Source organism: Entelurus aequoreus, linkage group LG02, assembly GCF_033978785.1.
Source record: "Entelurus aequoreus isolate RoL-2023_Sb linkage group LG02, RoL_Eaeq_v1.1, whole genome shotgun sequence".
NCBI lineage: Eukaryota > Metazoa > Chordata > Actinopteri > Syngnathiformes > Syngnathidae > Entelurus > Entelurus aequoreus.
The window spans coordinates 81,565,960-81,591,309 of record NC_084732.1 but is presented as its reverse complement, the minus strand read 5'-3'; the positions used below and the strand labels follow the sequence as shown (position 1 = coordinate 81,591,309).

Genomic DNA, 25,350 nt, shown 5'->3' with positions numbered 1-25,350 from the left:
CGGTGCCCGCGGGCACCAGGTAGCCCGTGAGGACCAGATGAGTAGCCCGCCGGCCTGTTTTAAAAATAGCTCAAATAGCAGCACTTACCAGTGAGCTGCCTCTATTTTTTAAATTGTATTTGTTTACTAGCAAGCTGGTCTCGCTTTGCCCGACATTTTTAATTCTAAGAGAGACAAAACTCAAATAGAATTTGAAAATCCAAGAAAATATTTTAAAGACTTGGTCTTCACTTGTTTAAATAAATTCATTAATTTTTTTACTTTGCTTCTTATAACTTTCAGAAAGACAATTTTAGAGAAAAAATACAACCTTAAAAATGATTTTAGGATTTTTAAAGACATATACCTTTTTACCATTTAAATTCCTTCCTCTTCTTTCCTGACAATTTAAATCACTGTTCAAGTAAATGTATTTTTTTTATTGTAAAGAATAATAAATACATTTTAATTTAATTCTTTATTTTAGCTTCTATTTTTTCGACGAAGAATATTTGTGAAATATTTCTTCAAACTTATTATGATTAAAATTCAAAAAAAATATTCTGGCAAATCTAGAAAATCTTTAGAATCAAATTTAAATCTTATTCCAAAGTCTTTTGAATTTCTTTTAAAATTTTTGTTCTGTAAAATCTAGAAGAAATAATGATTTGTCTTTGTTAGAAATATAGCTTGGTCTAATTTGTTATATATTCTAACAAAGTGTAGATTGGATTTTAACCTATTCAAAACATGTCATCAAAATTCTAAAATTAATCTTAATCAGGAAAAATTACTAATGATGTTCCATAAATTATTTTTTTAATTTTTTCAAAAAGATTCGAATTAGCTAGTTTTTCTCTTCTTTTTTTTCGGTTGAATTTTGAATTTTAAAGAGTCGAAATTGAAGATAAACTATGTTTCAAAATTTAATTGTCATTTTTTTCATGTTTTCTCCTCTTTTAAACCGTTCAATTAAGTGTAAATATCATTAATTATTAATAATAACATAGAGTTAAAGGTAAATTGAGCAAATTGGCTAATCCTGGCAATTTATTTAAGTGTGTATCAAACTGGTAGCCCTTCGCATTAATCCGTACCCAAGAAGTAGCTCTTGGTTTCAAAAAGGTTGGTGACCCCTGCTCTACAGAGTGATAGAGTGGAACTTTGACCTTAGTAGAGGAATAATTTTAAAAGATTACGTGGCCAAATACAAACACATGCTACTTCCAATCCTATAAGATAATGATACATGATACAATTAACCACAATAGCTCGGGCTTTTGTGTCCTTGCTTGCTCCTGATGGGTCGTGGTTAGGGCCTGGCATGGCAGCTTCCGCCATGAGTGTGTGAATGTGTGTGTGACAGTGGAAATAGTGTCAAAGCGCTTCGAGTATCTTGAAAGTAGAAAAGTGCCAAGTATAACCAATTTTGTATCACCCATTTATCTGTGCCGTGACTCCAAAATGATCACTGGAGGACTAGAATAAAATGAATGGCTAGGTGTAACCCAGGTGCCCCTTCCGCATGGGCACACGACCCCTGGTTGTCCGCATTAGAGGCGAGTGTGCTGACCACCGAGCTGAAAGCCCGTGCTTTTGGGGAGTGAGGTTTGCTAACGTGCACGTGGTCCATTCACACTGGTGATGATCCGTTGCCCGGATCATGTTTTATTTTAGTTTAAGACTCCCTTAGTTCTTTTTTCAGCACCCTGGGTGTTGTGTTTCTTGGTTGCCATGGGTGCTATTTATTTTCACCTGCCTCTGATTAGTGTTCAGGACGCTCACCTGCTTCCGGGCATTAATCAGAGAGCTATTTATACCTACCTTTCGCCACACTCGGTCTGGCTGTTTTGTTTGCTCCTGCAACAAGTTACTTTAGTACTCCTTTGATTCCTGTTTCTATACTAAGCTTTCCAGTGCTAGTTTTTTGCCTTAGCTCCCCGTGCAATCGCTACGCATTTCTTGTGTTTGTTTTCTTGACTGTTTTATGGACAATAAATCATTCTTCTACCTGCACACTGCCTCCAGAGTTCCGTCCGCATCTTGGGGAAACGATCCGCGACGTAACAGGCTCATGCCACATCCACACACCGAGCAGGACGACACAAGAAACTAATCGCTAAAGCTTCAATGGAAAGCAGTGGTGCTCGATCCAGACGTCGATACTACCGATACCTATTATTGTATATGTATATAAATGAAAATAAAATGATTCGATCAATATTTTTCTTTTTATTGTTCTTATTATTACAAAATAATATTTTGTTATTGTTTACAACTCAGGGAGTAATGGTGCGTTCTATTTGTACTGGGAAGTCGGAATTTCCGCGTGCCTACTTGGAATTTTGGGTTGGATTTCCTCCTCGGAAAGTTGGCGAGTCCAGCCAAAGATGGCTGCTTTGAGTGTAACAATAACGGCAGCTTCTGTAATATCCATTATGAGCACTTCTGACTATTTTTTGTCGACTTAAAGGCCTACTGAAACCCACTACTACCGACCAGGCAGTCTGATCGTTTATATATCAATGATTAAATCTTAACATTGCAACACATGCCAATAACTTATAAAGTGCAATTTTAAATTTCCCGCTAAACATCCGGTTGAAAACGTCTATGTATGATGACATATGCGCGTGACGTCAATCGTTCAAACGGAAGTATTCGGACGCCATTGAATCCAATACAAAAAGTTCTGTTTTCATCTCAAAATTCCACAGTATTCTGGACATCTGTGTTGGTGAATCTTTTGCAATTTGTTTAATGAACAATGAAGACTGCAAAGAAGAAAGTTGTAGGTGGGATCGGTGTATTAGCGGCTGGCTGCAGCAACACAAACAGGAGGACTTTAAGGTGGATAGCAGACGCGCTATCCGACGCTAGCCGCCGACCGCACGGATGATCGGGTGAAGTCCTTCGTCGCACCGTCGATTGCTGGAACGCAGGTGAGCACCGGTGTTGATGAGCAGATGAGGGCTGGCTGGCGTAGGTGGATAGTTAATGTTTTTAGCATAGCTCTGTGAGGTCCCGTTGCTAAGTTAGCTTCAATGGCGTCGTTAGCAACAGCATTGTTAACCTTCGCCAGGCTGGAAAGCATTAATTGTGTATTTACAGGTCCATGGTTTAATAGTATTGTTGATTTTCTGGGCTTATTTCTTTTCTCTCTATATGCAGTTAAGCCCGATACTATCACGTTAGCTCCGTAGCTAAAGTGTTTCGCCGATGTATTGTGGAGATAAAAGTCACTGTGAATGTCCATTTCGCGTTCTCGACTCTCATTTTCAAGAGGATATAGTATCCGAGGTGGTTTAAAATACAAATCCGTGATCCACAATAGAAAAACAAGAGAGTGTGGAATCCAATGAGCCAGCTTGTACCTAAGTTACGGTCAGAGCGAAAAAAGTTGCGTCCTGCACTGCACTCTAGTCCTTCACTCTCACGAACACTAATCAGAGGCAGGTGAAACTAATCTGCAGTCATGGCAACTAAAACACAAACCCAGGGGTGCTCAAAACAGAACTAAATGAGTCAAACTAAAATAACACATCATCTTGGCAACGGATCATAACAGTAATGTTACTGTGTTTTATAAATTCAACATTGCCAGCAATAGTGTCGGAGTTTCCTTTAGATCCACCGTGTTAGAAGGTTGCAGAAGGAGTGCATATTTTCCGATGTTTATATTCAGACAAGGCAAGCGCAAGAAAAGCTTTTGTGGATGTCGCCATATTGTTTTTCGACCTCGTAACTGGAACGCTCGGAACTGGGCTGTGACGTCGTTCCCAGCTCCGACTTGCAACTTCCAAAGTTAATGGAAGGCACCATAAGTTTGGATACAGGAAGGCTTTGAAGGCAAAATTAAAATGATTTAAAATGGCAGCCAATTGTTGTTTTTGTTTAGTAATTGTTTACTAGCAACTTTATTGTGTTAAAAGACATTTAAAAATTGTATTCAATACTACAAATTTGAAAATAATCATCTGATTTAAACAAATTCTACATCTAATACGATAAGCTTTTATATTATTCATTTGTTTTATTGTGTTTACTTTAGTTACTTGCTAAAAAAGTTTATATAATCTATTCTAAAAGTATCAGATTGGGATGCGAAATCAGATTTTATTCGAGGCCCAAAATGTTGGTGTTTTTTTTGTTGTTGTTGTGGTGGTTGTTGTTGGGGTTTTTTATGTTTTATGCCCTTTTTGTTCAAACCCTGTTTTACAAAACTTTTTTTTTTTTCTCTTTGCTCTTTTTTGGTTTGTTTTATGCCCTTTTTGTCAAAGAAGACATTGTTTTTTATATGACAAAGAGACAAAATGTGCAATATTTTCCCCCAAGAATATTTCAAAGTGGAATATTTGATGTGAAGTCATTGGAGCCTTGAGTAGGTCAATAATTCATAACATTGACTTTGAGTCCTTGTTTTTTTTTTGAGCTCAGACAGTTTTAAAGGGAAAAAAAACCTGCATGGCAGCTTTGTGTTGTTTTTTTTAATTGCGGTGACCCTGAATATACTGCGTAATTTATTGACATTATTTCTAAATTTGAACATGCGGCTGAGGAAAAACAAAAACTTTTTTGCTGCGCCTGAAGGAGTCCACTTTGAATGGCCGAGAGGCAGGAGGCTATTTATAGACTCCCGTGCATCAGTCACTTTTTTGCCCGTGAAAGTTCAACCCCTCTGTGTTTTTTTCCCCAGGATGGCCGGACATATTGCAGAAGGAAACCGTGCGACTGTGGCGACCCGGAGGAGGATCTGTTTTGCTGTCCTAGTTGTGACAACAGGCCCAGCAGCCAGTGTCTGGACCAGAGTGGTCGCACACTCTACCGTAGCGGAGCATCATGGCTGTACGGATGCCAGCAGTGCCGCTGCATGGTCAGCACACACACACACACACACACACACACACACACACACACACACACACACATTCTTGTATTTCTTACCTTCTTGAGACCTCCGAAAAATGCCTACCTCTTTAGGACCACTCTTTCTAGATATATAAAGATTTGTATTTACAACATTAATAATATATACATACTATGCAAATATAAAAAAAGCTTGTTGTGAAAAATTAGTTGGAATTTCACCAAAAAAAGGCCACAATTTTACAAAAAAACTTTGAATTTTGGCAGTATTATAATAAAAGTCGTCATTTTACTCAACGCAAGTCAAAATTTTACAAGAAAAACTGAACATTTGTGCAATGTTATGATAAAAGTTGGAATTTTACTCAATAGCAGTCGCAATTTTACAAGAAAAGCGTAACATTTTGGCAACTTTAAGAAAAGAGTCGTAATTTAACTCGACAAAAGTCCCAATTTTATGAGAACATTTTAAAATGTTGCCAATCAGAATTTTCCCTAGCAAAATTATGACAAGTCATAATTGTACTCCAAAAATTTCGCTATTTTACGAGAACCACAAAAAATTTGGCACTATTGTGATCAAAGTCAGCATTTTATATGACAAATGTCACCATTTTGCATTAAAAAGTTATAATTTTACATAAAAAAGTCACAATTTTATGAGAAAATATTGCAATATTACAGAAACAGAAAGAATTAGAGAAATTGTTCCCAATTTTATAAGAAAAAAGGTTGACACATTGTGAGAAAAAGACTACTTTTAGTTTTTAATCTTCATTATTTACTTCAAGTTATTACAGTATGTCTCTATACACATATATTTTTTATTTTTTTAAATTAATTTTGGCCAAAGGGGGCACACTTCAATTTCTTACACACACTTGTTATTTCATATGTTGGCCAGAGGGGGAGCACTTTTAAAACCGACACACAGTCAATTTGAAAAATCCCTCCTTTTTGGGACCACCTCATTTTGATAGATTTCATCACCAGGGGTGCAAATGAGACATTCTCTATTAGATGCAATGGTTTTCCGTATATATAAATATATATACACACACACACACACACATTGTTGTATTTCTTACCTTCTTGACACCTCCGAAAAATGCCTACCTCTTTAGGACCACCATTTCTAGATATATAAACATTTGTATTTACAACATTAATAATATATAAATACTATGCAAACACAAAAAAAGCTTGTTGTGAAACATTTGTTGGAATTTCACAAGAAAAAGGCCACCATTTCACAAGAAAAAGGCCACCATTTCACAAGAAAAACTTTTAATTTTGGCAGTATTATAATAAAAGTCGTCATTTTACTCAACGCAAGTCAAAATTTTGCAAGAAAAACGGAACATTTGTGCAATGTTATGATAAAAGTTGGAATTTTACTCAATAGCAGTCGCAATCTCACAAGAAAAGCGTAACATTTTGGCAACTTTATGAAAAGAGTCGTAATTTTACTCGACAAAAGTCACAATTTTATAAGAACATTTTAAAATGTTGCAAATCAGAATTTTACCTAGCAAAATTATGACAAGTCATAATTGTACTCCAAAAATGTCACTATTTTACGAGAACCACAAACAAATTGGCACTAAAAAGTCAGCATTTTTATATGACAAATGTCAACATTTTGCAGGAAAAAGTAATAATTTTACATAAAAAAAGTCATAATTTTCCAAGAAAATATTGCAATATTACAGAAACAGAAAGAATATGAGAAATTGTTCTCAATTTTATAAGAAAAAGGTCGACACATTGTGAGAAAAAGACTGCTTTTAGTTTATTATCATTATTATTATTATTATTTTTTGTAATTGTTTTTTAATCTTCATTATTTACTTCAAGTTATTACAGTATATCTCTATATACATATATTTTAAAAAAAATTTAATTAATTTTGGCCAAAGGGGGCACATTTTAATTTCTTACACACACTTGTTATTTCATATATTGGCCAGAGGGTGAGCACTTTTAAAACTGACACACAGTCAATTTGAAAAATCCCTCATTTTTAATAGATTTCACCACCGGGCGTGCAAATGAGACATTCTCTATTAGATGCGATGGTTTTCTGTATTGGGACCATGATTTATGTCCTAACTTGTTCACCGGTCCTCAAATGGAAGGTACTTTTCCTTGTTGATGTCTCAAGAAGGGTAGAAATACAAGAACACACTCACACACGCAGAGTGTAAATTGGCAGCAGAAATGAAAACTGACCTTCATTGCAAATCCCTGAGGGATGCAACAGAATCTCCTCATCAACATGAAGCTTAGAGTTGGGCTTTGTTTAATACCTGCCCCTGGCACGCTGCGAATGTGTGTTTGTGGAGGCACGGCACAACTGCCACCTCACTAATTAGCGATATGGCAACACACCATTATGCCAGGCGTAATTGCATTACAGCTGCATGCGAAACTCTTATTTTTTGTTTTTTTTTACCGCTTTTGTCTGCAGGAAGGGGAGGTGGACTGCTGGCCTCTGGTTTGTCCGGCGCTGACGTGCGAGTACACGGCGGTGGCCGAGGGCGAGTGCTGTCCGCGCTGCGTGGCGGACCCCTGCTTGGCTGACAACCTGTCCTACGACATCCGGCAAACGTGCCAGGACCCCGCGGGCATCGCCCGTCTCAGCGGAGACACATGGCGGATGCCCAAGTCGCCCTGCACCAGCTGCACGTGTAAAGTAAGACAAAAGCACTTCCAGCTTGATCTACTAAGATCCAAATACCAAATGTTAAATAGCGGGAGCAAACTATAAAATAGTGGGCGTGTGATCGACTAAGATTGTGTGTACAATTGGCACACCACCTTGTTTAAATAAGGTATTTGCTTATATACCATGGAGACACTCATTTACTGCACATTTATGGCATCAGGCTCCTCCTACCTGTGGCATTTTGAAATTTGCAGCAGTCAAATATAAACACCAAAACCACTGAAGTTGGCACATTGTGTAAATCGTAAATAAAAACAAAATACAATGATTTGCAAATCTTTTTCGACCTATATTCAATTGAATAGACTGCAAAGACAAGATACTTAACGTTCGAACTGGAAAACGTTGTTATTTTTTGCAAATATTAGCTCATTTGGAATTTGATGCCTAAAACACGTTTCAAAAAAGCTGGCACAAGTGGCAAGTTGAGGAAACACTTATTTGGAACATCCCACAGGTGAACGGGCTAATTGGGAACAGGTGGGTGCCATGATTGGGTATAAAAGCAGCTTCCATGAAATGCTCAGTCATTCACAAACAAGGACGGGGCGAGGGTCACCACTTTGTGAACAAATGCGTGAGCAAATTGTCGAACAGTTTAAGAACAACATTTCTCAACCAGCTATTGCAAGGAATTTAGGGAGTTCACCATCTACGGTCCGTAATATCATCAAAAGGTTCAGAGAATCTGGAGAAATCACCGCACGTAACATTGAATGGACGTAACCTTGGATCCCTCAGGCGGTACTGCATCAAAAAGCGACATCAGTGTGTAAAGGATATCACCACATGGTCTCAGGAACACTTCAGAAAACCACTGTCAGTAACTACAGTTTGTCGCTACATCTGTAAGTGCTAGTTAAAACTCTACTATGCAAAGCGAAAGCCATTTATCAACAACACCCAGAAATGCCGCTGACTTTGCTGGGCCCGAGCTCATCTAAGATGTACTGATGAAAAGTGTAAAAGTGTTCTGTGGTGTGACGAGTCCACATTTCAAATTGTTTTTGGAAGCTGTGGCCGCCGTGTCCTCCGGAAGAAAGAGGAAAAGAACCATCCGGATTGTTATAGGCGCAAAGTTGAAAAGCCAGCATCTGTGATGGTATGGGGGTGTATTAGTGCCCAAGACATGGGTAACTTACACATCTGTGAAGGCACCATTAATGCTAAAAGGTACATACAGGTTTTGGAGCAACATATGTTACCATCCAAGCAACGTTATCATGGACGCCCCTGCTTATTTCAGCAAGACAATGCCAAGCCACGTGTTACAACAGCGTGGCTTCATAGTAAAAGAGTGCGGGTACTAGACTGGCCTGCATGTAGTCCAGACCTGTCTCCCATTGAAAATGTGTGGTGCATTATGAAGCCTAAAATACCACAACGGAGACCCCCGGACTGTTGAACAACTTAAGCTGTACATCAAGCAAGAATGGGAAAGAATTCCACCTGAGAAGCTTAAAAAATGTGTCTCCTCAGTTCCCAAACGTTTACTGAGTGTTGTTAAAAGGAAAGGCCATGTAACACAGTGGTAAAAATGTCCCTGTGCCAACTTTTTTGCAATTTGTGTTGCTGCCATTAAATTCTAAGTTATTGATTATTTGCAAAAAAAAAAAAACGTCAGTTCTCAGTTTGAACATTAAGTATCTTGTCTTTACAGTCTATTCAATCGAATATAAGTTGATAAGGATTTGCAAATCATTGTATTCTGTTTAATAATAATAATTCATGACAACATTCATTTTGATTCTTTTTTTTTTTTTTTGGAGCTCAGACAGTTTTAAAGAAAAAAAATGTGTTATTAAAGTCAACATTGCAACTTGTTTTCATTACATTTCACCTGTTTGTGCTTTTATTCCACTTGGTAATGTGTCTTTTTTTTGTTTCTTTTTAGTAGTATTTTTAGAATGTGCAGCAGGGCCGTCAAAAAATTAGCTGCGGGCCACAAATGGCCCCCGAGTCGTAGTTTGGACACCACTGCATTACCGCTACTTTGTGAGGAGCTCTGTAATTTTTCATAAATGAAAATGTAAAAAAAAAATATCTGGGCTCCTTAACAGCGCTTTTAGTTGTTGCTCTTCTTTAAAAAAAATAATGTGTCCTGTTTGTCAAGATATTTACACAAAGTTTGGATTTTTTTCCCCATCGTCTTCAAGTTCAGCCAACTCTCTCGCGTTGTTAATTTGATTAAATTACAAAACATGCAACTCTCCGCGCTGCATGCGCCGCCCTCTGAGTTTTGCCGATGCTTGCTGTAAAAGAAGGTGGAAAAAAGAGATTTCCTGGCAAAAACAGGTATGGTGTAAGAAATTGCAATCCGTGGGGTTGGAGGGGGGGGGCATTTTGCATATATAAGAGCATCTAAAATGAATAAATAATTTAATGAATAACAGGGCGCTTCATTTGAAACGTTACCCTTACCGTATTCCTAGCCCCTTCCTGCTCTGTCAGTGAAAATAATGGCAAATATCCCCAGATCATCTCCTCTGGTAAATAGCAGTACTGGGATGGGAGACGTGCACGGAAAATATGTATTCATTATGTCAAGTTTGTTATTTTCCAACAAAAACAAACTGGAACATTTAATTCCATTAATTAGTTTTAGTACAAATATGCATCAAATTAAAAAAATAAATCATAAAAATCCTTTCACGTGAATAAAAACGTGTGAAAATGTTCATAATAAAGGGGCTCCATATTAAATTCTGCTTAGCTTTTACTGTTCCGGTCATGTGAGCATAAAAATGTTTTAAATGTTAAAAATGTAGATTACATTTCCTGCAATTAAGTGAATTTCTACACTATATTTTACCTTTAGATGTATTCTCATCTACCAACCTCTTTTGGTTGGCTTCTTGACACTTTTTACATATCTCATGTGATGTACCACAGATGTTTTAGTTTTTTAAGTAGATCATTTACCAACGTTTATTATCATTGAATATGTAATGTAAAATCCTATTACATGCATGCAAAGAACTCAGAAAAAGTAGCCACGCCTCCCCAGGTAATATACTTCCTGTGTTGTGACCTTTGTTTACATCCGTCACGTCTAAAATATACCTTCTCGCTGGCTACTAATAAATACTCTAGAACTCATTTTAAATCGGTGGGCCACATGGAGAAAAATACACTCCAAAGTGGGCCCGGACTGGTAAAATCACGGCACGATAACTTAAAAATAAAGACAACTTCAGATTGTTTTCTTTCTTTGAAAATAGAACAAGCACATTCTGAAAATGTACAAATCATAATGTTTTTTTTTACACGTACATGTTGCGGTTAATAATATTCTATCTTTATTTGTCGTTATTTATATTTTCTGAATAAATAATGTGACAATGTTCATCAGTCAACTCATTGGCGTTCATTTTCAATCCATCAAGATAAAAAAAACGATATATCAAAATCAAATTACAGGATGTTATTTATGTAGTTTGATCATTTTCCTCGAATGGTCCACTAACATGTGGTTTATTTTGTACATATGTAGCATCATCTACAAAGATACAAAGAATTGCTATTGTGACATCTAGTGGACACATTTAGAACAGTAATTCTTTCATTCAATGTTATACTTAGCAAACTCATCCCGCAGGCCGGATGAAACCTGTTTGCGGGCCTGATCCGGTCCTCGGGCCGTACGTTTGACACCCCTGCTCTAGATCTACAACTGGTTCGGAACTAACAGATTTCGGATTGTAATCATCCAAATATGATTAGGAGCAAAGGAGAAAGCCTACACCTGACATCCACTGTAATGATACCAAGTACAGGAACGTGTCTCGTCGATACTACTATGATTACATCGATATTTTTTAGCATCACAATCTTTTTTCGTTTTTTTTTTATGTATATTATGTTTATAAACTCAGGAAATATGACACTTAAAGAACTTTGAATATGACCAATGTATGATCCTGCAACGGCTTGGTATTGGATTGATACCCACATTTGTGGTATCATCCAAAACTAATGTAAAGCATCCAAACAACAGAAGAATAAGTGATTATTACATTTTAACAGAAGTGTAGATAGAACATGTTAAAAAGAGAAAGTAAGCAGATATTAACAGTAAATTAACAAGTAGATAAATAATCAATTTTCTACCACTTGTCCTTAATAATTTTGACAAAATAATAGAATGGAAAATGACACAATATGTTACTGCATATGTCAGCAGACTAAATTAGGAGCCTTTGTTTGCTTACTTACTACTAAAAGACAAGTTGTCTTGTATGTTCACTATTTTATTTAAGGACAAACTTGCAATAAGAAACATATGTTTAATGTACCCTAAGATTTTTTATTAAAATATAGACAATAATGCCATTTTTGTGGTCCCCTTAATTTAGAAAAGTATCAAAAAGTACCAGAAAGTATCGAAATATATTTTGGTACCGGTAACAGTACCAAAATATTGGTATCGGGACAACACTAACAGCGAGTTGAACACATTTTTTTTTTGGATCATATTTTTTTGATACTTCATAAAAAAAATAAAACGATGAGGTGATGTTTTCACGCGAAAACTAATGTTTAAAAACCCAGATTTTCCACGGACATTTATTGTGCCTGCATGACGCTGCCATGTGACTGTATGTAAAATGCATCAATTCTCAAATAGCAGCACTTTTAATGAATTCTAAACTTTAATTACAGAAATAGCAATGTGTTAAAAGTCTCACTCTTCTACTTCCGAACTGCACTGCAACACAGAACTTTTCTCGGTGCTCTATTTCCTAGCCAACTGATGAGCGTGATGACACACACCAGACAGAGTGTTAGACACACCAGCTTTAATTCTACACCTGCCAACTGAAACATAAATAGGGGACATATTGTATATATAATGTGTGTGTGTATTTATACATTTATACATGTATACATATATGCATATATATATATATATATATATATATATATATATATATATATATATATATATATATATATATATATATATATATATATATATATATATATATATATATATATATATATATATATACATACATACATACATACATACATACATACATATATATATATATATATATATATATATATATATATATATATATATATATATATATATATATATATATATATATATATATATATATTTATGAATATACTGTATATATGTATACATGTATGTAAGTTATATATTATGAGTTCTGATGATCTTTTTTTGTTTTTATTTTTTATTTGTTGTATGCCCTTTTTGTTAAAGATAACTTTTTTATGGCAAACAGACAAAATATGCAAAAAAAAATGTCCCCAAAAAAATATTTCAAAGTGGAATACTTTAATGTGAGGTAGTTAGAGCCTTTAATACATATGTGTCAAACTCAAGGCCCTGGGGCCAGATCTGGCCCGCCACATCATTTTATCTGGCCCGCAAACACCAGTTAAAGTACTTAATTTTTTCTCACTAAATGTCATAGATTTTGTTTCCTTTTTGACAGAAAAAATATATGTACTGCTTGAAATCGCATGCCTTTTAAACTTTAATAGTATCCATTATTGCAACAATTTTTTTTTGTCTAAATAAAAATACTTAACAGGAAACTACCCATCAAATTAATAAAAATGACTAAAAATTACGTCGTTCTTTACAGCATATTACTGTGAATTGAAAAAAAGTACTGCTGTTTTTGCGTCAAAATTCTGTTGACTGAGCTGCCAGTTTTTGACTGTAAAATCTACGGTTGTTGTTTTTAACGGTGTATTACTGTAACTGGAAAGACGGTACATTTGTTTTTACGATAGAAAAACTGGCAGCTAAGTTGCCAGAATAAAATAAGAACGTGTACTGTTTACCATTAACAATATATTGTTGTAAAAACCAATGTAAATTTAACACTAAATGTTCAATTTAGAAAACAAAAAACAGTGGTACTGTTTTTCCATATACCGTAAAATGTTGTAAAAAATTTAAAAAACCACTATATTTTACCGTAACATTTTATAAATGTAAAGTTTTTACTGTAAAATCGAAAGTCTTCTTAAAACAATTTGTATAATTAATAATAAAATCCAGAGGCCCTCTGGTGGCAGGCATAACTGCGATGTGGCCCTCAACGAAAACAAGTTTGACATCCCTGCTTTAATAGGTCAATAACTCATAACAACATTGTTTTTGATTCATTATTATCTTTGATCAATGACAGCTTTAAAGAAAAAAACATTCAGCATGGCAGCTTTGTGTTTTTAGAGTCAACATTGCAATTTTATTCCTGTTACATTTCACCTGTATGCTCTTGTCTTCCACTTTTTTAATGTTTTTGAATTTTTTTTAATAGTATTTTTAGAATGTGGCGCAGGCTGTTAAAAAATTAGCTGCGGGCCGCTGCATATCAGTTACACTCACTCATAATTTCTTTTTTTTTATCGCTTCCTAATAGTAAAATATGTCACAGGTCTTCAAATGCCTAATAAAAGGGTCTAAAGCAGGGGTCACCAACGCGGTGCCCGTGGGCACCAGGTAGCCCGTAAGGACCAGATGAGTAGCCCGCTGGCCTGTTCTAAAAATAGCTCAAATAGCAGCAGTGAGCTGCCTCTATTTTTTAAATTTTATTTATTTACTAGCAAGCTGGTCTCGCTTTGCTCGACATTTTTAATTCTAAGAGAGACAAAACTCAAATAGAATTTGAAAATCCAAGAAAATATTTTAAAGACTTGGTCTTCACTAACTGACAAAGAAACAGATAACAGATTTGGTGTCCAGTTCAAAGTGTGACATGATTTATTTAAAAATCTGAGAGTTGACTTTTGTATTTTACATGAGTTATTATTTGTAAAAACATTGTGCAAAGTAATTCATGATTTGTTAAAACATGTTAGTGGCTAGCTAGTTAAAATGGGATATTGTGATTTCACAAGACTGTCTTAGAAGTGATCATTTGAAAATGTTCAATTTGAAAAATGTGCACTTAGAGAAAATATAAAATAAAGTGTTGCATATTGATATTTATCTGTTTCTATATATATTTATTGTGAGAAATCATTAAGATGATCAGTCTTTCCGCAAAGATAAATATCATTAATTATTAATAATAACATAGAGTTAAAGGTAAATTGAGCAAATTGGCTATTTCTGGCAATTTATTTAAGTGTGTATCAAACTGGTAGCCCTTCGCATTAATCAGTACCCAAGAAGTAGCTCTTGGTTTCAAAAAGGTTGGTGACCCCTGGTCTAAAGGATAGAGTAGTAGCAAAACCGTTTTAAAAAACAAAAAATGAAAAAAAATACAAATAAAAAAAATGTACAAACAAAATAATTTAATTTTTTTTTTTTTAAATTGTATACAGTACAGAGTACAGTAGTAGTAAAATAATTAAAAATATAAAAGAAAAAGTTAAATAAAAGGTTTTAAAATAAAAACAATTTCAAACTAAATAATGCAAAAATTTAAAATTATATACAGTATAGAGCAGTGGTCCCCAACCTTTTTGTAGCTGCGGACCGGTTAACGCTTGAAAATTGGGGGGGTTTTATTTATTTTTTTGTCATAAAGAAATACAATCATGTGTGCTTATGGAGTGCATCCCTGCAGACTGTATTGATCTATATTGATATATAATGTATATATTGTGTTTTTTATGTTGATTTAATTTTTTTTAAAAAAACTTTTTTTTTTTTCTTTTCTTGTGCGGCCCGGTACCAATCGGTCCACGGACGGCCCGGTGATTGGGGACCACTGGTATAGAGTACAGCAGTAGTAAAAAAAAAAAAAAGTAAACAAAATAATACAAATAAATAAAATAATGTTTAAAAATGTTTTTACAGTATGTGTGCAGGATATATTTTACGTACATTTAACTGTCAAGCCTACAGTAAAACTGTAATTAATTGTAAAATTGTACAATAAATAGTGTTTGATTATTTAACTATACCACATTGTACTGAGTAGCTACTATAGAAGTGAACTCATTAATGTATGAAATATGATAACTCTATTTTATGCTGCAGCTGTTACATATACTGTAATATTCTCCGTGGTAATTGTTATATATTGTATATATGATATAAAAATATAATATAATATATCAGTATATATCATACTGTACATATATTAAGTACATTTTACATATATGTTATATTTTATATTGCTACTATGGTACATTTTTTATCTATTTTATACCTGCATTGTCCTTTCCATCCTTTGTAACTGAGCTACTGTGTGGAACAATTTTCCTTGTGGATCATTAAAGTTTGTCTAAGTCTAACAAGAATATGTTGAATTCCACTTAAAAGGGCTGCTATTGTATGTTTCGCTGTTTCCCATTTGTTGATGTGCGAAATGTTTCCACACTTTTTAACGTCTGTTCCCTCTTGTGCTTGTCACGCTGCATCACACAGAATGGAAACGTTTGCTGTTCGGTGGATCTCGACTGCCTTCACAACAACTGAAGAGCCGCTCCCCGCCGCCCCTTTTCTCTCGCCTCCTCGCCCTGACTCCTACTCTCTCGCCACAGGCTCGCGGCGCCCTTCCACCCCCTATTTCTCCCGTTAGACAACGGGGGATTTTTTTGACAGACTCTTGCACAGTCTTGTGCATGTCATTGTGTGCACAGAGAATACAAACACGCGCCGGTTGAGATGCGGCGTCCAACCCCCCCACCCCCCCACCCCCACCCACCTGTAACGACTGACGGTACGTGACTGGACAGGGCTCGGACGGCGCCTGGGGTACTCTCACCACTCAACTGTATGTTTTTGTCCTCGGTCTGACCAAATGTTTTTAGGTCATTTCATTGAAGCCTTAAACCAGATGCTTGGTCATGAGGTCATAGGTCATAATGCAACATCGTTTTATGCCATACCATTCAGTCACGTTAACTCGCAAACAAAAGTCACTTCCAACACTTGTGCAATTGTGCAACCCCGAAACACCTTTTTTTCCTCATTAAGCTGAGAAATAAAGTAGTGCAATTAATTAGGGGTGTCCCGGTGATATCGGTCAGACATCAGCGAGAAACAAGTATTGGCGAGAATTTTAAACTTTCCGATACAAAGTTTGTTTACTTGTGCAAAGCTGGGCAGCCAGTTTACATCTAAATGTCCTCCAATAAGCACACAAAGTTGGGCTTTACTTTTACTTAAGGGAAGCACTTACGCAAAGAGTAGGGATGTAATTAGGGATGTCCGATAATGGCTTTTTGCCGATATTCCAATATTGTCCAACTCTTAATTACCGATACCAACATACAGTCGTGGAATTAAACACATTATTATGCCTAATTTGGACAACCAGGTATGGTGAAGATAAGGTCCTTTTTAAAAAAATGTATAAAATAAAATAAGATAAATAAATTAAATAAATTTTCTTGAATAAAAAAGAAAGTAAAACAATATAAAAACAGTTACATAGAAACTAGTAACTAATGAAAATGAGTAAAATTAACTGTTAAAGGTTAGTACTATTAGTGGACCAGCAGCACGCACAATCATGTGTGCTTACGGACTGTATCCCTTGCAGACTGTATTGATATATATTGATGTATAATGTAGGAACCAGAATATTAATAACAGAAAGAAACAACCCTTTTGTGTGAATGAGTGTAAATGGGGGAGGGAGGTCTTTTAGGTTGGTGCACTAATTGTAAGTGTATCTTGTGTTTTTTATGTTGATTTAATAAAAAATAAAAAATAAAATAAAAATAAAAAACGATACCGATAATAAAAAAAATGATACCGATAATTTCCGATATTACATTTTAAATCATTTATCGGGCGATAATATCGGCAGGCCGTTATTATCGGACATCTCTAGATGTAACGGTATTAAAATGTCGCTGTACGATATTATCACGGTATTAAGGCCATGGTACAATATTACTGTGGTATATGTTAAAAAAAAAAGTGTAATTCAGGGGTGTCAAACTCATTTTAGCTCAGGGGCCGGACTATTAAAATCATGGCATTAAAACTAAAAAAAAATAAAGACAACTTCAGATTCAGATCTTTGTCTTACTTTGGCCAAAAATAGAACAAAGACATTCTGAAAATATTACAATAAAAATATAGAAAAAAAATACCGGCAGCGGTAAAGTTTAGATCCATGAAGAAATTGAATTTATTAGAGATGTCTGATAATATCGAACTGCCGATATTATCAGCCGATAAATGCTTTAAAAAGTAATATTTTGGAAATTATCGGTATCCGTTTCAAAATTATCGGTATCGGTTTGAAAAAGTAAAATTTATGACTTATTAAAACGCCGCTGTGAACACAGACGTAGGGAGAAGTACAGAGCGCCAATAAACCTTAAAGGCACTGCCTTTGCATGCCGGCCCAGTCACATAATATCTACGGCTTTTCACACACACAAGTGAATGCAAATCATACTTGGTCAACAGCCATACAGGTCACACTGAGGGTGGCCGTATAAACAACTTTAACACTGTTACAAATATGCGCCGCACTGTGAACCCACACCAAACAAGAATGACAAACATTTCGGGAGAACATCTGCACCGTAACGCAACATAAACACAACAGAACAAATACCCAGAACCCCTTGCAGCACTAACTCTTCCGGGACGCTACAATATACACGCCCCGCTACCCCCTAAACCCCCCACACACACCTCAACCCCGCCCACCTCAACCTCCTCATGCTCTCTCGGGAAGAGCATGTCCCAAATTCCAAGCTGCTGTTTTGAGGCATGTTAAAAAAAATAATGCACTTTGTGACTTCAATAATAAATATGGCAGTGCCATGTTGGCACTTTTTTCCATAACTTGAGTTGATTTATTTTGTAAAACCTTGTTACATTGTTTAATGCATCCAGCGGGGCATCACAACAAAAATAGGCACAATAATGTGTTAATTCCACGACTGTATGTATCTGTATCGGTTGATATCGGAATCGGTAATTAAGAGTTGGACAATATCGGAATATCGGATATCGGCAAAAAAGCCATTATCAGACATCTCTAGAATGTATGTTTATAACTGAATACATTTACACATGCATAAAACTGTGTTTTCTTTTGTATTTTTTTTATTTATTTTTTATGAATGAAGTAACATTTATGACAACCTTTTTCCAAAACACAATATAGAATGTGAGATATAACAGGATAATGCATACATTTAGCATTCGTTTTCAAAACGCTTACAAAAAAAAAGTGGGACCCCAAAAATGTACCGTGGGTCCCCTTTTCATGACTTGATGGGGTCCCCGGGGCCCCATTTTGAAAATTCCTAGCGCCAACTCTGATGGAAAACAAATGCGTACTAATCACATATCATCCCTGGGACCCCAGACACTTCATTCAGGCCTTGACTTTGACACATAGGCTCTAATTCAATCAATCAATGTTTATTTATATAGCCCTAAATCACGAGTGTCTCAAAGGGCTGCACAAGCCACAACGACATCCTCGGTTCAGATCCCACATCAGGGCAAGGAAAAACTCAACCCAATGGGACAATGAGAAACCTTGGAGAGTAAATCCCCAAGTAAAAGGAGATATTTAACTATTTGTTTTTATCTCACAAAATATTTTTGCAATACAGTATATAATAATATAATTGTCATGATCAAATCATGTTAAAGTTTATGTTTTTGCCATTTTTTTCTGTCAAAATTTAATTGTATTTAGTAGAAAAATAAATAAATAAGTATTTCATTGAAACCCATTTTTTCCAGGCTTTCGCGGGCCACATAAAATGATGTAGCGGGCCAGAACTGGCCCCCCGGGCCCTTGAGTTTGACACCTGTGATGTAAACATTTGTTTGTATTCCAACACGTTAACTCTCGCACGTTAAGCGCGCCTGTAAACTGCTGAGTAAGGGTGGGAATCTTTGGGCACCTAACGATTCGATTCCGATTCCGGGAGTGACGATTAGATTCTCGATTCAACACGATACTTGTTTTAAACCGATTCTCGCAATGTATTATTTGGCATAATAATATTTAACAAACAAATCTCATTCTGGTTGCATAGAGATGGCCTGAAAACATGTTGGGGTTTTTTTTATTTACAAAAAATTCTAAATCATTATCATTTTTTTGCATCAATTTTTGGAAAATGATGATTCGATTTAGAATCGGAATGAATAAGAATCGGGATTCGGATCTGAATCCATTCTTTTATGCACCCCTACTGCTGAGAGTGATATACCTGTATAGCGGTAATTGTTGTTAATAAATGAAAGACACATCTGCCTTTTTGTTAGGTCAGCATTGTAAAAAAAAATAAAAAAAATGGATAGATACAAAAAATGTTGAATAGACATAGAAATACAGTACAGCACACTTTCTTATTCAATGGATTTTCTTTATTTTCATGACTATTTACATTGTAGATTGTCACTGAAGGCATCAAAACTATGAATGAACACATGTGGAGTTATGTACTTAACAAAAAAAGGTGAAATAACTGAAAACATGTTTAATATTCTAGTTTCTTCAAAATAGCCACCCTCTGCTCTGATTGCTGCTTTGCACACTCTTGGCATTCTCTCAATGAGCTTCAAGCACACACAATTGCAAAGATCTACTTGGATTCCAAACGTTTGGGGGTGTAGTCGTCATTTCTCCCATTGCGCTGTTGACAATATTGTCCCTACAACACGCCCAGACCTTACCATGAATTGATTAACGTGGACCCCGACTTAAACAAGTATTCGGGTGTTACCATTTACTGGTCAATTGTACGGAATATATACTGTACTGTGCAATCTACTATTAAAAGTTTCAATCAATCAATCAATCAATCAAAACCTCGTAGGCCAGGCAAACAAGCAGTACTGGTTGACGGTTTCTTCTATCTTCAGCTACGTGGCCCAAATGTGACGGGGAGACTTTACAAAAAAAGGGAAGAGTCGGGATAATTAAAGCCCTGCTCGTCTGCCAGGATTTTCCAATCTGTTTACAGACGTTTCGACTCATTACGACGGAAAATGTCACCGGTCTTTCGGTGATACTTCATGTTAACACCCCCAGATTCACTCCTGTTCTGTCCTCCGTCATACTAATGTTAGTCTGGAGAGGACTTACGTGTCCCCTTAGTGTCGCATTGATCACACTTGGAGTCCATCACTGTCAATTCTTTTACCCCCAAGAAGTAAGACGGATTTTCAACACTGCCTCAACCTCTTTGTGTAAGCAAGGAACCCCGGGGATGGAACTTTGATGCCACGTTATGTTGAGCGACGCCATAAATCATCCGGCTCGCCTCGGTCACCTTTTGGTTGGATGACAAAGTTATTCAGTGGACTTGTCAGCAGAAGTGGTACGAAGGTAAACACTTTTTAGTGGCTTGCATTGTTTTGCCACAACCTCGGGTACATTTGCACAATCTAATGAGCTGCAGAAGAACGATCAGTCTGGATTGAGCAATATGCTGATCATGAAACATTTGACCCTGTAGTCATAGGCTATAACCATTGGGTAGATTCCCATTTAAATGAACAATTAAAGGCCTACTGAAAGCCACTACTACCGACCACGCAGTCTGATAGTTTATATATCAATGATGAAATCTTAACATTGAAACACATGCCCATACGGCCGGGTTAACTTATAAAGTGCAATTTTAAAATTCCCGCCACACTTCCGGTTGAAAAACTCCTTTGGATATGATTTATGCGCGTGATGTCACAAAATCCACGGAAGTGGTTGGACCCCATCGAACCCGATACAGAAACCTCTTGTTTTCTTCGACAAAATTCCACAGTATTCTGGACATCTGTGTTGGTGAATCTTTTGCAATTTGTTAAATGAACAATGGAGGCTGCAAAGAAGAACGTTGTAGGTGGGATCGATCGGTGTATTAGCGGCTAAGTACAATACTTATAGCAACACAACAAGGACTACTTACTACGCCTAGCCGATGCTTGCCGCCAAACCCACGGATGAAGTCCTTCGTCGCGCCGTCAATCGCTGGAACGCAGGTGAGCACGGCTGTTGATGGGAAGATGAGGGCTGGCTGGCGTAGGTGGAGCGCTAATGTTTTTATCATAGTTCTGTGAGGTCCGGTTGCTAAGTTGCTAAATTAGCCTTAGCGTCGTTAGCAACAGCATTGTTAAGCCTTACCAGGCTGAGAATTTTTAACCGTGTAGTTACATGTACATGGTTTAATAGTATTGTTGATCTTCTGTCGATCCTTCCAGTCAGGGGTTTATTTATTTTGTTTCTATCTTCATTTGAGCACGATGCTATCACGTTAGCTCAGTAGCTAAGTGTGTCACCGATGTATTGTCGTGGAGATAAAAGTCACTTTAAATGTCCATTTCGCGTTCTCGACTCTCATTTTCAAGAGGATATAGTATCCGAGGTGGTTTAAAATACAAATCCGTGATCCACAATAGAAAAAGGAGAGAGTGTGGAATCCAATGAGCCAGCTTGTACCTAAGTTACGGTCAGAGCGAAAAAAGATACGTCCATCTCTGCCTCTCCAGTCCTTCACTGTAACGTTCCTCATCTACAAATCTTTCATCCTCGCTCAAATTAATGGGGTAATCGTCGCTTTGTCGCTCCGAATCTCTCGCTCCATTGTAAACAACGGGGAATTGTGAGGAATACTAGCTCCTGTGACGTCACGCTACTTCCGGTACAGGCAAGGCTTTTTTACCAGCGAGCAAAAGTTGCGAACTTTATCGTCGATTTTCTCTACTAAATCCTTTCAGCAAAAATATGGCAATATCGTGAAATGATATTTACAAAAGAAAATGTCATTTCAGTAGGCCTGTAAAGGCCTACTGAAATTATTTTTTTTTATTCAAACGGGAATAGCAGATCCATTCTATGTGTCATACTTGATCATTTCGCGATATTGCCATATTTTTGTCACGAAATAGTCACGAAAATAAAGAATAAGCATTGAATAAGAAGGTGAGTCCAAACTTATATAACCATTAACATGCTGATACATGGATTATTGTTCAAACTATCAACTCTGCAGATGCATATACTGTACATGTTTACGCTAAAATGTGCATCTCGTTAGATTGTGCTTGTGTAGCTCCCATAAGAGGCGGTACATACTACAATAGATCCCGGCCTATTCGCAAAAGGTTACGTTCCAAGAACGCCTGTGATTAATCGTGACACCCATTGGAAACGTCTATTTTTTGACACTTGTTGTGGCCGGCCGAACAAAGCTAACAGTGAAAGCCAGTGTTCTTTTTCTTTACAGCGAATCGACTCGACATTTACACCCACACTGACACACAACAGCGGGGCATCGAACCAAACGCCCACCTCACTCATGAACAACAAGTAACACATGGAACACAGGCTGTAAATGTACTGGAGGCACATGCTTGCACACCTACATTATATACACGCCAAACAATACCCGCACAGCGAGGACCGAATCCCGCAGGTAGAATATTTCATAACTTTACGTTCGGTTTGGAGAATTGGCGTCTGCTCAAGCACCTGCTGGGAAAACATTTTACTCCTTTAAAATGAAACACCACAGGTGTCAAACTCAAGGACCGGGGGCCAGATCAGGTTGTATACACCTGGTAATAATACACAATCAAAAAAGTACCTTATATTTTCTCACTTAATATATTCGTTTTTTTTCTATTTTGACAGAAAAAAAGTTAAATACTGCATAAAATTGCATACAGTACAGGCCAAAAGTTTGGACACACCTTTTCATTCAATGCATTTTCTTTATTTTCATGACTATTTACATTGTAGATTGTCACTGAAGGCATCAAAACTATGAATGAACACATGTGGAGTTACACTACCGTTCAAAAGTTTGGGGTCACCCAAACAATTTTGTGGAATAGCCTTCATTTCTAAGAACAAGAATAGACTGTCGAGTTTCATATGAAAGTTCTCTTTTTTTGGCCATTTTGAGCGTTTAATTGACCCCACAAATGTGATGCTCCAGAAACTCAATCTGCTCAAAGGAAGGTCAGTTTTGTAGCTTCTGTAACGAGCTAAACTGTTTTCGGATGTGTGAACATGATTGCACAAGGGTTTTCTAATCATCAATTAGCCTTCTGAGCCAATGAGCAAACACATTGTACCATTAGAACACTGGAGTGATAGTTGCTGGAAATGGGCCTCTATACACCTATGTAGATATTGCACCAAAAACCAGACATTTGCAGCTAGAATAGTCATTTACCACATTAGCAATGTATAGAGTGTATTTCTTTAAAGTTAAGACTAGTTTAAAGTTATTTTCATGGGGGCGGCGTGGCGAAGTTGGTAGAGTGGCCGTGCCAGCAATTGGAGGGTTGCTGGTTACTGGGGTTCAATCTCCACCTTCTACCATCCTAGTCACATCCGTTGTGTCCTTGGGCAAGACCCTTCACCCTTGCTCCTGATGGCTGCTGGTTAGCGCCTTGCATGGCAGCTCCCGCCATCAGTGTGTGAATGTGTGTGTGAATGGATGAATGTGGAAATACTGTCAAAGCGCTTTGAGTACCTTGAAGGTAGAAAAGCGCTACACAAGTATAACCCATTTATCATTTATCATTCATTGAAAAGTACAGTGCTTTTCCTTCAAAAATAAAGACATTTCAATGTGACCCCAAACTTTTGAACGGTAGTGTATGTATTTCACAAAATAAAGGGGAAATAACTGAAAACATGTTTTGTATTCCAGTTTCTTCAAAATAGCCACCCTTTGCTCTGATTACTTTTTCGCACACTCTTGGCTTTCTCTCAATGAGCTTCAAGAGGTAGTCACCTAAAATGGTTTTCACTTCACAGGTGTGCTTGAAGCTCATGTATATATGTTTCAGTGACGTGCGGTGAGGTTCATGGCTGGTGAGGCACTGACTTCATCACAGTCAGATTTACAAACATGTGAACCCTAAAGAGTATCTTATTCACCATTTGATTGGCAGCAGTTAACGGGTTATGTTTAAAAGCTCATACCAGCATTCTTCCCTGCTTGGCACTCAGCATCAAGGGTTGGAATTGGGGGTTAAATCACCAAAAATTATTCCCGGGTGCGGCGCCGCTGCTGCCCACTGCTCCCCTCACCTCCCAGGGGGTGATCAAGGGGATGGGTAAAATGCAGAGGACACATTTCATTACACCTAGTGTGTGTGTGACAATCATTGGTACTTTAACTTAACTTTAACTTTACACATACAAACTGTAGCACACAAAAAAGCACATTTAATAAAAAAAACGTTATTAAGGTCTTACCTTTACTTGTAAATGAAGTCCATGCGCCGCTGTTGTGCTGGATAATGCACCCCCGCCGTAGAATGCACCCCCTGACGGGAGTGTTATATCAACTAAAGCCCACACTTAAACTTTCCACGTGCAAGATTGAATCTATTTTAAAAAGTTATTTAATAAGAAGCCAAAAAGTGCAAAAACAATAATGTTCGTGTTGGAGGAGTTGTGAATGAATGAAATATGAAATCCGTGCTGCAGTCTGCAGGTGTACCTAATGTTGTGGCCCTGCAGTCATTCACAACTCCTCCAACACGAACATTATTGTTTTTGCACTTTTGGGCTTCTTATTAAATAACTTTTTTAAATAGATTCAATCTTGCACGTGGAAAGTTTAACTGTGGGCTTTAGTTGATATAACACTCCCGTCAGGGGGTGCATTCTACGGCGGGGGTGCATTCTCTACCACCAGGAGGCGGGATTACTGCGAGCCTCAGCCAGTGCGTCTTCGCAGCCGTTTTATGATTGCTCAGCACAAGAAATACTTACACACATACAGTTGTTGACAAAATACACTGTACATTATATACCTCAGCTAACTAAACTATGGAAATGTATAATATAGTTCATATAGCAATAGGGTCTCACTGCACA

The 25,350-nt window shown here is 36.8% G+C and overlaps 1 protein-coding gene across 1 annotated transcript in view; it reads left to right on the top strand.

Annotated features, from left to right (window-relative positions):
• The window catches only part of LOC133642384 (protein kinase C-binding protein NELL1-like), a 474,421-nt gene extending 452,857 nt beyond the window's left edge, over positions 1–21,564 (top strand). The window contains exons 16-18 of the mRNA XM_062036542.1: positions 4,676–4,852; positions 7,316–7,540; positions 15,942–21,564. Of these exons, the coding sequence (XP_061892526.1) occupies positions 4,676–4,852; positions 7,316–7,540; positions 15,942–15,992 (453 nt within the window). The 3' untranslated portion in view covers positions 15,993–21,564. The remainder of the gene's footprint in view (positions 1–4,675; positions 4,853–7,315; positions 7,541–15,941) is intronic.
• Positions 21,565–25,350: the final 3,786 nt, after the last annotated feature.